General features: G+C 39.0%; 1 protein-coding gene across 1 annotated transcript in view; it reads right to left on the bottom strand.

Annotated features, from left to right (window-relative positions):
- Positions 1–3,190: 3,190 nt before the first annotated feature.
- Positions 3,191–13,683, bottom strand: part of LOC118995184 (armadillo repeat-containing protein 3-like) — a 34,437-nt gene continuing 23,944 nt past the window's right edge. The window contains exons 6-9 of the mRNA XM_037058127.1: positions 9,248–9,316; positions 8,832–9,007; positions 6,278–6,472; positions 3,191–3,442 (exon numbers count right to left, since the gene is read on the bottom strand). Coding sequence (XP_036914022.1) covers positions 3,308–3,442; positions 6,278–6,472; positions 8,832–9,007; positions 9,248–9,316 — 575 coding nt within the window. The 3' untranslated portion in view covers positions 3,191–3,307. The remainder of the gene's footprint in view (positions 3,443–6,277; positions 6,473–8,831; positions 9,008–9,247; positions 9,317–13,683) is intronic.

A 13,683-nucleotide genomic window follows, 5' to 3' on the forward strand; every position in this document is an offset into this window, starting at 1 on the left:
TTTATTAACCAATGTCTCTTCAATAAATTCAATAAAAAATAAAATATTAAAAGTAAGTGTTGCCCTGGCTGGTATAGCTCAGTGGATTGAGTGTGGGCTGTGAACCAAAAAGTCGCCAGTTCTATTCCCACTCAGGGCACATGCCTGGATTGCAGGCAAATTCCCAGGGTGGGCAATGTGAGAGGCAATAACACATTGATGTTTCCTTTGTTTTCTACCTTCCCTCTCCTCTCTCTAAAAAAAGTAAACAAAATCTTTAAAAAACAGTTTTTGTGAGAAGTGGACAAACTGTAACCCAGGTGCTCTGCTTATGGGAATGTAAACTAGTGTAGCCACTATGGAAAACAGTACGGCAGTTCCTCAAAATGTTAAACCTAGATTATAATTACCATATAATCTAGTAATTTGACTTCTGGATATGTTCCCTAACGAACTGAAAGCAGGGACTTGGAGAGATACTTGCACGTCCATATTCATAGCAGCATCATTCACAGTAGCCAGAAGGTGGAAGCAAACCAGATGTCCATGGACGGGTGAGTGGATCAACAAAACGAGGTCTACACATGCAACAGAGTATGACTCATCCTTAGAAAGGACGGGATTCTGACACGTGTCATAACATGGTCAGACCTTGAGAACATCATGCTATGTAAAACAAGCCAGTGAAAAAAGGAAAATTACTGTAGAATTCCACTTATATAAGTACTTAGAATAGCCAAAATCATAGAGACAGAAAGAGTGGCAGTCGCCAGGGTCTGCAGGGAGGGGAAAGTGGGACGTCACTGTTCAGTCTGCACAGAGTCAGTTTTGCAAGATGAAGAGAGCTCTGTGGATGAAAGGTGGTGATGAATGCACAGCCATGTGAATCTACCAAGTGATTGAGTGAATTTACTTATTGGCTACTTAAATGATTAAGATGATAAATTTCATATTATGTGCATTTTACCACAGTTACAAATAATAATAAACCCTGGCTGGTGTGGCTTAATGGGTTGGACATCAGTCTGAGGACCCAAAGGTCGCCAGTTTGATTCCCAGTTGGGGCACATGCCTGGGTTACAGGCCAGTTGGGAGCATGCAGGAGGCAGCTGATTGATGTTTCTCTCACACATTAATGTTTTTCTCCCTTTTTCCTCCCTTCTCCTTTCTCTAAAATATAATAAAAATAAATCTTTAAAAACAAAATAATAAGACTAATTTCCTTTCTTTCAATCAAAACCTGCTTCTCTTCTTATAGTTCCTATTTCTGTGAGTGACACCATTCTACTTCTTTCTTGCCAAAACAGAAACCTGACCTTGGCCTGGACATCATCTACTCCCTCCCCCAATGCATGTAGTCATTCAACAAACAATTACGGACCTCCCAGTGTACCAAGCACTGTGCTGGTGATTCTCCTTGCCACTGAGTCCATCCCGAGCACCACATCTCCACTTCAGGACACCCTCTCCTCTCACCTAGGTCACCCCAGCAATCCCCTTCCTGGTTTTGGGGTTTTTTTGGCTGGCCCTGCACAGTTCCAATCTGTTTTCCACTTTGCAACAGGAGCTCTCTTTCTTTTAAAAGTGAAAATCTGTAATGACCTCTCTTCTCTCTAAGTCAGTTCAAGGCTCTTTGTTGCTATCAATATAAAGTTCAAAGTCTTCAACTTGGTTTACAGCACTCATTAACACTTGACTTTTCACTACTTCTACAGCCCTAACTCTCAGTTTTCTGCTGCATTCTACTCACTGACCATCCTGAAAACTCTCAGTTCTGCAGCTTACCCGGCCCTGCCCCTCTCTGGCCTCCACACCCACCGTCCCTGCACCTCAGAGCACTGCTGATCCTCCCCCGTTCCACCAGGAGCTCCTTTGCCCAGACGCTTTGTTACTTCTCTAGGTTCCAGCCTGGACAGGTCCTTCCTGCTTCAGGAAGGCTTATCTGACCCAAGTCTGCATCAGGTGACCCTCCTGAGCGACCTTGTTCCTCCATCATCACATTTAACACTGCATTGCGATTGCCTGTTTACTTGCCTGTTCCAGCTTCACTGACACCAAGGGGTGGCTCAATAATCACTAATAAATAAGCCAAGAAATAGGCCCAGAGAGGCCGTGGTTCACTCATAATGACACGCCAAGGTCAGTGCAGTGCAGCAGCGGAATTAGTAGCAGAACTAAAATATCAGGACAGACTCATAAAACTCACCACCCCAAGAGGAGCCGAAACAATCTTTGAATGGCCCAGCCACACCAATCCAAAGAGCAGTTGAGATAGATGAAAATTTTAGGGGTGACATTGTCCCTGTCTTCCCACTACCCTCTCTTTGGGTCTCAAATAGCTGCAGTCTGTGACAGACAGAACACAGAACTGACCAGATATGATAAGGTCTAGCTCCATTGGACAGAGTACTGAAACAGCCAGCTTTTGCCAGTATTAGAAACCTTAATTGTATAGCCTATTTTTAGATATGGCACATATAATGTAACTCAAAAATCCACTCTATATCAGCTATGTACTGCACAGTGCAGTTTGGCTTCTGGTATTAAAACTTTGTCTTCAAGAAATCCAGTATGGGTTGAAAATGAAATGTTTCCCATAATATACACATAGACATGTATCCAGATATGAGTACACATGTTTAGAATATAAATCACTTAAACTAGTCAAAGTTGTTATCATTTATATGAGAAGTGATGTGGAAGGGGGAAAATAAAGTCAAAATCTTTTACTAAATCATATGCTCCAAGTATACATAAATTAAAACTATAATTTTATCAGTGCTTGTGGTATAATTAATCTCTCATATTTTACAGATTTATGTCAACCTAGCTTGCCACTGAAATGAAATTGTATCACGTATACAGTTGGAGTATATTATTTCTCACAGCTCCATAGCATGGCACTGACTCCAGCTGGAGTTTGAAATGACTACGTAGATATAGTCCCAAATGTGGATTTATTGACACAATGTTTTCAGAATCATAAGCAATGTACACATTCTGCATAATTCCAAAAATCAAGAGAAATAAAGGCTTAAAACTTAATTTAGAATTGAATCACTTGAAAAAGATAGTGTTATAATTAAATCATATTCAGTTTATTACATCCTTGACAAAGCAATCTCTATTTTAACTCACTGGCATTGAGATGAATTTTGGGCTTACATAGTAAGTGTAGCTCTAATCTCAAATGATCATTTAAAAACAAATACTTTCATGTTTGCCAGAACTAATCAAAATCAAGAATATAGTATGCTTAGTCTCTATAAATTGAGACATGTGATCATAAGCTGCTTTAGTAACTGCTTTTGGTGCATTCTTCTGAATATCAGGAACTGTGGAGTTTTCTGCAAATGCTAAGAGCTCCTAAGAACCCAGTCGGTTGAATCAGCACCATAGTATCCGTATCCACAAGGCAACTGGCTACCACTGAAAGTGCTTCTGTATGAAGGTCATTCAATTCCTAATAATAAAAGGAAACACAGCTTTAGAAAGTTTTACTAAAAGAAATTTATACATTTCAAATTTACACACGGACTAAGGTCAGTCAGAAGACAATGTAATCCATTTTGTTGGGACAGAAGCCCAAGGAAACAGTTCTGTTTATTAACATAACATCACTCTCCCTAACCATTTGCCCCATCTTTTCTCATTTCTCCTAGTCCAAAGTGTTCTATACATAAAAATAATTACTGAAAATGTCCAGCAATGGTATCCAAGTGAAGGTGCCTATAGAACCTCCCACTGACAACAATTTTAAAATCTGAAGGAAATATTTTTTGAAAAAGCAAACAGAAGAACATATATTTTCCTTAAAATCTCCAGTTGACAGAGGGAAGTATTGTGAGTGTGTGGCTTTCTTGCCTGCACAATCTCCCAAACCCCATAGCAGTGGAAACTGCAGCCTTGAAATTTAAGGTGGGGATCCTTAAAGTGAGAGAAACACAGGAAGGCTATGCTACCATCATGGTATTCCACACAGCATTGCTTCTGGTCAAGCCCCCTTCACAGCAAAAGAAGTGTGGCAGTGGGCCCATACTCATGGGGTTCACTGGCCTTACCCTGGCCCCCATCATCCTAAAGCAGCTGGCTTGATGGAAGGGGCTTTTTATGATTCAGTTGCAGGGCCAACTAGGGGGCAGTATCTTGTAGGTCTGGGGCCAGCTTCCCCAGGACGCTATACAGGTTCTGAATCAGCATCTAATATATGATGTTGTTTCTCTGACAGCCAAGGTTCATGGGTCCAGGAATCAAGGGGTGGAAATGGGAGTGACACCACGTTATTATTATCTCTAGTGACCCACTAACAAAATTTTTGCTTCCTGCCTTGGCGACCTTATGCTCTGGTGATCTAGAGGTCTTAGTTCTAAAGAGAGAAGTGCATCCACCAGGAGATGCAGAAAAAAAGATTGTCACCTGGCCGCTTTGGGCTCCTTATGCCTCTAAGTCAGCAGGCAGAGGGAGTTTCTGTGCTGCCTGGGTGACTGATTCCTGCCACCCGGGGGAAGGGGACTGCTGCTCCACAGCAGAGGTAAGAAAGAGTTTATCTAGAGAGTAGGAGATCCCTCAGGGTGTCTCCTAGTATTATCATGCCTTGTGCGGAAAGTAGATGGAAAGCTCAGTAACCCAACCCAGGCAGACCACTAATAGCCAGACCCTTCAGGAATGACACGTGGGTCGCCCCACCATGCAAAGAGCTAAGATGAGCCGAGGTACTTGCTGAGGGCAAAGGGAAGATGGGAGGGGTACTGGAAGAAGGCAGTTCTCAGTACCAACTATGACCACATGACCAGTTGTAGAAAAGAGGCTGTAGTTGTCATGAATAGTTCTTCCTTATTTTGTTATGAATATGTGTGTATATGCAATATCTTTAATGTCTTCCTTTTTTATTTCCTTACATAAGAAATATGACTTTAGGATCTAGTATTTAAGTATTGTTAATTTTACATCATAGTATTTAAGTTGTAGGGTATAGAGGAGAAGAGTAAACATCATCCAAGGACCTTACACCCTATTCTGGGGGAAGTGCTGGTGCATTTTCAGTTGTCCACAGGATGCCCGCATCACGTTAGGCAGCAGGAGGGCCCTACTGTTGTCTGTCTGGGGACAAAGTACGATTTAAGAAGATGTGTGTTGGTGCCAAACCGGCAGGAGCACAGCTGTGAGGGTTAGTTTGTGTTTTAACTTGGCGAGGCCACGTTATACAGATGTTTGACCAAACATTATTCCAGATCTAAAAAATTTAATTATTTAGGTGAAATTAATATTTAAATCAGTAGATGGAGTAAAACAAGATTACCCTCCATCATGTGGGATACATTGTTTTTCTCGCTTTACCCTAGAGAAAACTATGGCAGAACAAGACTAAAAGACTAATTCTACTCATTTCAGGAATTCATGAAAATCATGAAGAATAATTTAAAAACCTTAAATCTTCTAAACCAGAAAATTTTAATTGAGATATAATTGACATATCAACATTGTATTAGTTTCAGGTATACAATATTTGTGTATATTACAAATATCTCCACAGTAAGTTTAGTCAACATTTGTCACCTTACACAGTTACAAATTTTTTTCTTGTGATGACAACTTTTAAGATCTATTTTCTTAGCCACCTTCAAATATGCAATACAGTATTATGAACTATAGTCACCATGCTGTACATTACATTCCTATGACTTATTTAGTTTATAACTGGAAATTTGTATCTTTTGAACCCCTTCACCTATTTTCCCCAACAGAATGGCCAACTGGCATTCTGTTTTCTGTACGAGCTTGGTTTTCTTGTTTTGTTTTTTACAGAGTCCTTATATAAGTAAGATCGTATGTTTTTGTCTTTAACTGTCTGACTTATTTCACACAGCATAATACCTTCCAGGTCCCACCATCTTGTTGCAAATGGTAAGATTTCATTCTTACTTTATGGCTGAATAATATTCCATGGCATGGAATAATAATATTAAAATTATTCTATGCTATGGAATATTATATATATACACATATATACATGTATATATACATGTATGGAATTGCTGAGTCATATGCTGGTTCTATTTTTAATTTTTTGAGAAAGCTCCCAGAGGATTTAAAAAATTATTTTACAATGGCCAGTATCATTAGTTTGATTTAATCGTGCTGATAAACTATGTAGTGACAAGCAAATTAGTCCTCTATACTTAGTACCATGCTTAAACACAATAAATTTCATTTTAAAATATTCTACCATTCACATTTTATAACAATGTTTAAGAGAGAGATATTTTCCCATAGAGAGTTGAATAAATGTTATAAATACCTTAGTTTCCAGGATCTTAATAAGGTGGTCCAGTCCTTGATTGTCTCTTAACATCGCTCGTGAACCCTTGTCATTTGTAATAACATCTAAGGTTTTGAGAGCCAACAACTGAATCACTGGATATTCTGACTTCAAGAGCTCTAATATAGAAGGGATTGCATTCAGTTCTTGAAGCATAGCTCGACACTGAAAATCCTGCCATGAAACACAAATGATCAAATAAGCAATTTATAAAGCAAAATATAGTCTCAAGAACAGAGAACTTCAGTTTTTTTAACAAAAAATATTCTGTTATAATTTTCAAATCTTTTATTCCAGAGTCCCTTCCAAAATAACTCACAAATAAAGGTAAGCAAACTCTCAATCGACAACACCAAAACATTCATATTAACTATGCAGACATTGTCAATAATGGGAAATAAACATGATCTATGACATTTTCAGTATCTATTGTTTCTTTATTATACAGCAGATTCTTACTACTATAAATGCTGTTACAACAAAAGCTATGCGTAATGAAAGTCTTTTCACACTCTCTGTCCTGTTTCAAATAGTATTTGATAAAATGAGTTGATGGCATCGGTTCCTTATTATCTTCATTCAGACGGACTGTTTAGGGAATGCTTCTATGCACGCGGTGCTATCAGCAGGCCCTGTGCATGGAAATGCACATCAGGCTCAGTCCGGACACATGACCTTTATTTAAGACGTTTACAGCATCAAGGGGTCACTAGGGTCTAGACAAATTGCTCTGCAGTGTGTGTCTGCAATTTCATGTGTGTGGGTTGTGGGGAGGAGGTTGGTTGGACTGAGCAATGGAGAAAACAAGACAAAATGCCGTGGAAATCTCCCCAAATCTGACATTTTAAATGAAAACATGGTAAATGTAAAATAGTATTAAAGGTAGAAAAGGTCCCATTTTCATCTTAACTTTCCTCTATCCATCCTTCAACTGCTAGTATTCAGCTTCCTTCAGACGTAAAAATTTTAGGTTTCTGTTTGTTTGGGGTTGACTTGTATCCTCCAAAAATGTACGTTGAAGTCCGAACCCTCAAAATATGACCTTATTTGGAAACAGGGTGATTGCAAGTGTAAGTAAGGTCATAGGGGAGTAGGGTGGGTACTCAGTGGGGTCCTTATAAAATTGGTGTCTTCATAAAGAGAGAGAAATGACAGAGGGAGACACTGCTGTACTGCAGCTGCAAACCAAGTGATCCCAAGGAGTGACGGCCACCGTCAGAGGCTGAGAAGAGGCAAGGAACGGTTTTACTCAGAGCCCCAGAAGGAGCATGGCCCTGCTGGCGCCCTGCTGTCGGACTTCCAGCCTTCACAGCTGTTAGAGAATAAACTTCTGTGTTTGAAGCCACCCACTTGGTTGTCCTAGGAAATTCATGCACTGTTATCAATTAGTACTTCTGTTGTGGAGAATAGTGGGGGGTAAAGTCTTTTTATTTCTGTTTGATAAAAAATAGGGAAATAGAGCTGTAATGAGTTTGGGGATTTAAAACGCAAACATGCTTGGAGGACTATTTGGACCTATTGGATGTGGGTAAGTCTTAAATAACCAGAGAAGAGAAACGAAGCTGAGCTGCTTCTTGAGGACGTCTTTTGTGGGAGGAGTAAAGGTAAAACCAGTCAGCATCCAGCCAAGTGGCAAGGACGGCTAAGGCCAGGAATGTAAGCTTTTGCTGCCTTTGGCATGAGCCCATTGGGTCCTTCTCTATATTGTTTGTCTAGACAGTTTGCCTCTCAATATACCCTCTCCCACCTCTTCCTTTCACACTCTACTGCTGGCTATTTACAGTGGTGTTTTTGTATTTTCAAATGACCTAAAGTCGATCCAATGTGCACAGAAATTGTTCAGGAACCTGAGCAGGAAGACAGGCAGAGACGCCTGTCCGTTGTGTCAGGCAGCTGAGCTGCTGCGGCTGTGAGGGTGTGCATGCTGGGTTGGGAGGTGGGGCAGTGGTGGGGACCGGGAAAGGCACCACAGATTGGGGAGGAGAGGGTGGTCAGTTTCCATTAAAAAAGAAAGCAGCACAGTGAGGTCACGCCTTGCAATTGTGAACAATGAGTTCTGTTCAGCGTACTCAGCTCACTAGGCTTTCCCCAATATACAAGCCTGCTCCAAAATCTTGGTACACAGACCAGGGCATATATTATATCCAATGTGCTTAGATTACAAGGTTAGATCAGTAGGTAATTGCCCAGCTTAACCCTAGTTCAATGTGAATATTAGATTTCCTGTTTCAGAAGGAATACATTTATTTTATCTAGAATGATCCCACCTTAATTTGTAAACCATTATATTCTTTTAAAATTTAAATACATTTCCAAAATGTCCTTTCATGGGAGACAAATACTTATAAAGTGTGAAAACTGAAAAGAACTTACACTAAACTTCCTTTATTTTATCTCCGAAAGATCACTACTAAACAGTACCAAAAAGAACTGATTAATCAAAAGTGGTAGGTTTAAACTTCTTTTAACATATATGGGAAAGCAAATTCTATCATCACTTTGGTCAGAACACATATTTAGGAATTACTCTTACCTGGACCAAGTTGTAAACGCACTCAATAGAATTCTTCTTCACATCGGGGTCTGGGCTGCTCAGCAGTCTGATGAGGGGCTTTAACCCACCATGTTCAAGTATTTGCACTTTGCTGGTGGGCTCTGCAGACATGTTTGCTAGGCAAAGACTAGCAAACTCATGGATAACTACTTCTTCTGCATATCAAAGAAATAACACAAGTATGCTAAATGCCTATTCAACCATCACTTTGAAGCATGTTTTATAAGCCAAAGCTCTACTCAAATCTTACCTTGGGTGGAGCCCACCTTGGTTTGAGAGATTTTAATGACAATTCACAATTGGTATTCCATAAACTATTTTCAATAAGTAGTACAATCAAATGTGAAAAATACAGCAGTCCTATTTTTTAAAATACATATAGGATGCTAGTTTACCTTCTGGAGCAAGCTGAGCAATAACAGAATTCATGACATCTAATTCTCTTAACAATTTTTTAACATCATCTACAACAGAAGAAACAAAATATTAATGTTTATCATTAATAACAATAATAATGGCCATGCCTGTTGACTATTCCCATGTGAGATATGTCCCATCATTATTTAATTTTACAGAAAAGGAAATTGAGGCTCAAAACCCCACTGTGAGCAGATGGTAGGCCAGGTGCCACCCAGGTCCAACGCCAGGCAGAATCCAGCCCCAGCTCCGTGATCACTGAACTATTACATTGCCTTCCAAAACACTAGAAAAAATAAGCATAAAACCACAAAATGTGCCTAGAACACATCAAAGATTTGAGTTATTATGCCCTATACTTGTTTATCATATAATAGTAATTATTTTTTGTTTTGTTGGGATGGTGTTTTAAAATCTTGATTTCAACTTACAGAATACACATAAAAATGACCTTTAGCTTCCTTTGGATCGATACTTCTTGTTTTTTATTTTAAAAAAGATTTTATGCATTTATTTTTAGAGAGGTAAAGGGTAAGAGAGAGAAGGAGAGAAACATCGATGTGCGAGGGAAACAGACCAGTTGTTTTTTGTACACCCCCTACCAGGCACCCAACCTGCAGCCCACGTTTGTGCCCTGACTGGGAATCAAACTGACCACCTTTCTCTTTGTGGGACAACACCCAACCAACTGAGCCACACCGGTCAAGGCAATATATCTTGTTTACATTTTATTTTATTATCAAATATGCCAAAAATACTTGAAGATAAATATATTGATTTTAAATTTACTTTCGTATTATTTATATGAGCATAATTAAGGCTAGACAGGTATGCCCCTGCTTCCTTTTTGCCATCTCTAAGCCCCCTTTCAGAGAAATAAAGCACAGCTGCTACTTTAGTTTTGCAGTTTTTCTTCTTGGTCAGTTATCTTTGTCTGTAAGCCCAAATTAGCATTATCAGAATTTTGAAAAATTTCACTTTGCAGCAGCTGAAGCACATGGTTGCTGGATGAATTCTTCCTTATTAATCGCTGGATATTCTTGCCTTTTCTTGGACACCTTTTCCTGTGGGATTCGAGAACATGGCCATTCTTCAATTTAGCTGCTTCTGTTCCAAATGGCTAAACCAGAGCCAGCAAAATTACAGCCAGCTGTATGGATGTAAATAGGCTTGAAGTACAAAAGAATAATCGAGCTTCTGAGAAGTGTTGTGGCCCACGGTGGAAGACATTATTTTATAGTTGAAACTCATTTATAGTAAATGCATTACCTCCACGAGTTAACATATAATAGCCTTTCACAATACTCAGATCCTCGCAAGTGTCCCAATAAACTGCAGAGATGTGCACCCTCTGGAAGAATCTATCGGCATTCTCTTCTCTTGTGAGAAGAGAATGAGTCCATGGTGTATTGCTTGGAGTGTCTTTTGTGAAGGCCACACCAACGTCTCCTGTTTTTACATGGTGGAAGAAAAATATCTCTGGGCTTTTAGGTCTCCTAGTACACTCCCCACTTAGCACACAACATAACCTTCCACGTACTTCCAAGTTCCTGCTGTACCACTGACCTTGAGGTGAAGACGACTCACGCTCTGTGCACGTCCTCTCTGCTCCTCCTACTTCTCCGCAGGGAGGATCTGCTCCGTGCGCGGGCAGAGCCCACCTAGCAGCGTTGTATGTGACCCCGTGCCTCGGTCTGCTCAGACGAGTTGAAACTTGTCATCAGAGGATTCTCCGTGCCATGAAACTCCCTTCTAGATATGAATTTGGCCCAACTCTGTTCAACAACAGACCTCGCACATCCATCCACTGAACCATTTCCTTATGGCTCAATGGATAATTCTGATTCCCGGGCAGCACTTGTAAATTGACAACAACACCGATCAATTTCCTATTCTTCTTTTTGACATCAGACTATTCAAAGAACCTTTCTTTTCTTGAGGTTAATTCAGTAAAAACAATGGGTAAACTGCCACTCCCATCACTTTAAACACACCGTTGATCTCTGTCCCCTGCTTTCTCCCCAGAGAACACTCCGATAGGGCATCTGAGAGGAAACTCCCACTCGTAGCTGGGTCACACAAACATGTTCTAGCTAAGCAGTGTGACACCTTCAATTTTAGGTTGTTGCACAACTGCCAGCACCTTACTACCTGGAGTACTGGGTTGGCCAAAAAGTCCATTTAGTTTTTTCCATAAAACAAAAGACACATTTTTCATTTTCACAAACAACTTTATTGATTTGGATATTTTGAGTACCTCGGCTACAGCCTGCTATTATAGGCTTCTAGTGGGTAGAGGCCAGGGGTGCTGCTGAATATCTCTCAATGCGTAAGACAGCCCCACAGAAAAGAATTATTTGGCCAAAATGTCAATAGTACCAACAAACTTCGCAAACCACTTTTTAACACATTCGATCAGTCACAGCACCTTCTCTGTACACTGGGCAAATCTTTTTTTGTGTTTCAGTTGCATCTTTACCTTTCTTGAAATAATAAAGCATAATACTCTGAAGTTGTTGCATATATTCTTCCATGTTCAATATTAGACTGGCTACACAAAAATTTACCAATTTTGATGTTTTGTTTAAATACACACTGGTATGACAGCTGTCACAACACGGTCTAACAAAATTGTTTCAAATAAAGTTAAAGACAACTAAGCCCTACTAGAACCATCTTATGAAAAAAATAAAATGAATTTCTTGGCCAATAACACCTTCATGCAATCTGTTTTAACTGCATTCTTATTTACAATTTTGGGGTTGTATAATATTGACCATCTAATTTATCCTTGACTTTGCATATTCTTTTATATCAGACTTTTCCTAAGATGGCAAGATCTTCAGATTGCCTTAAGTGAAATCTTGGTTTCAAGGGCTACTTCTCCTCACTAGGATCCTGATGAAATCTCTCTTTAATTGATTTCATTAAATGAATCTCTGTTATATGACCTCATCAAGCTAAATACAACTGGCAGGCAAAAGAAGACAACAGCTCCATTTTGATAAAAATGTTTAACAAAGTAATTTAAGTGCCTGTCTCAAACGACCCAGGCTTAGCACAGACACATAGCTTAACCACTCTAGAACAACGAGAAAAAGAAGGAGGAGGAAGAAAAGGAGAAGAAAAAGAATTTGTTTGCAACTGCCAAAAGGAAAGATGGTTCTCACAGCAATCCTTTTAGAACCTGGAAGTCCATTGGAACATTTTGTTGGTTCATCCACTATGAGTGTAGTAATATTATGAGCAACAAGCAAAATTGAAAAAAGAAAAACATGAATATAGTGATATTATTAAATGTGTGAAAACCATATGAAGATACAAATTTCTGAAGGAGCAGCAATTTTTTAAGAATGACCAAAGACGTCCTGGCTGGTGTGGCTCTGTGGGTTGACCACTGGCCTGTCAACCATAAGGTCACCAGTTTGATTTCTAATCAGGGCACATGCCTGGGTTGCAGGCCAGGTCCTCAGTTGGGGACATAGGAAAGGCAGCCAATTGATGTTTCTCTCGCACATCGATGTTTCACTTCCTCTCTTTCTCCTTCCCTTCTCCTTTCTCTAATAATAATAATAATAATAATAATAATAATAATAATGCAGTTTTAAAAGAATGGCCAAAGATGATAAATTAACTGCGTCATTTCAGAGATGCATTTACTTACAGATTATTCTGGAAACATGACTTATTATTCTGGAAGGATGTTGGGGGAAACTATGGGAGAAGGTATGATGGTTTTAGCCAACCCCTATGATATACATGTTTATTACCAGCAGCCTGATAATTAGAATTCAGTCTCCACCAAGAATATCATTTTTTATTATAAGTTGCAAAGCTTTTGTTGGCTAACTCAGAAACCTACCAAATAGTATAATCTATTAGTTAGGGACTGCCTTTACTTGCATGGTTTTGGTCCAAACTGAAATTCTAATAGACATACCAGTGTATTTTAAGTAATACTATTATTCCACCCTATAAGTACATAAAAATATTTAAGCAAGTAAGAGGCCTGATTTTAAGGAGTAAATAAATGTCTAAATTTATTTTGGGCAAAATATAGTTTGTGGCTTCAAAAAAATTGATGTATCAAAACTCTTTACCCTGGTCTTCCTTCACTACAAAATACATATAAAGTGTAATTTAGATATAGGCAGACAAATTAAATTATAATAACTCAAGAAAAAAATTATTGCAATTTTAAAAGACAGTGACTGCTCTCCTAACTTGTAAGACTGGAACATACTACCTCACCAAGTTAGAGAGTATTTGCACATACTTTTATATTTTAAAAATATTCCTTAAAATGTGAGATCATATATTTGTTGAATCATATTTTACTTTTCCATTGATATTAAAGCCAGATTAAATAAAATTAAAATAAATCCCTTCACATTAAACTTAAAAGAAAGATAAG

This window comes from Sturnira hondurensis, unplaced genomic scaffold (genome assembly GCF_014824575.4).
Source record: "Sturnira hondurensis isolate 20B ecotype Veracruz unplaced genomic scaffold, ASM1482457v3 Scaffold0009906, whole genome shotgun sequence".
Lineage (NCBI taxonomy): Eukaryota > Metazoa > Chordata > Mammalia > Chiroptera > Phyllostomidae > Sturnira > Sturnira hondurensis.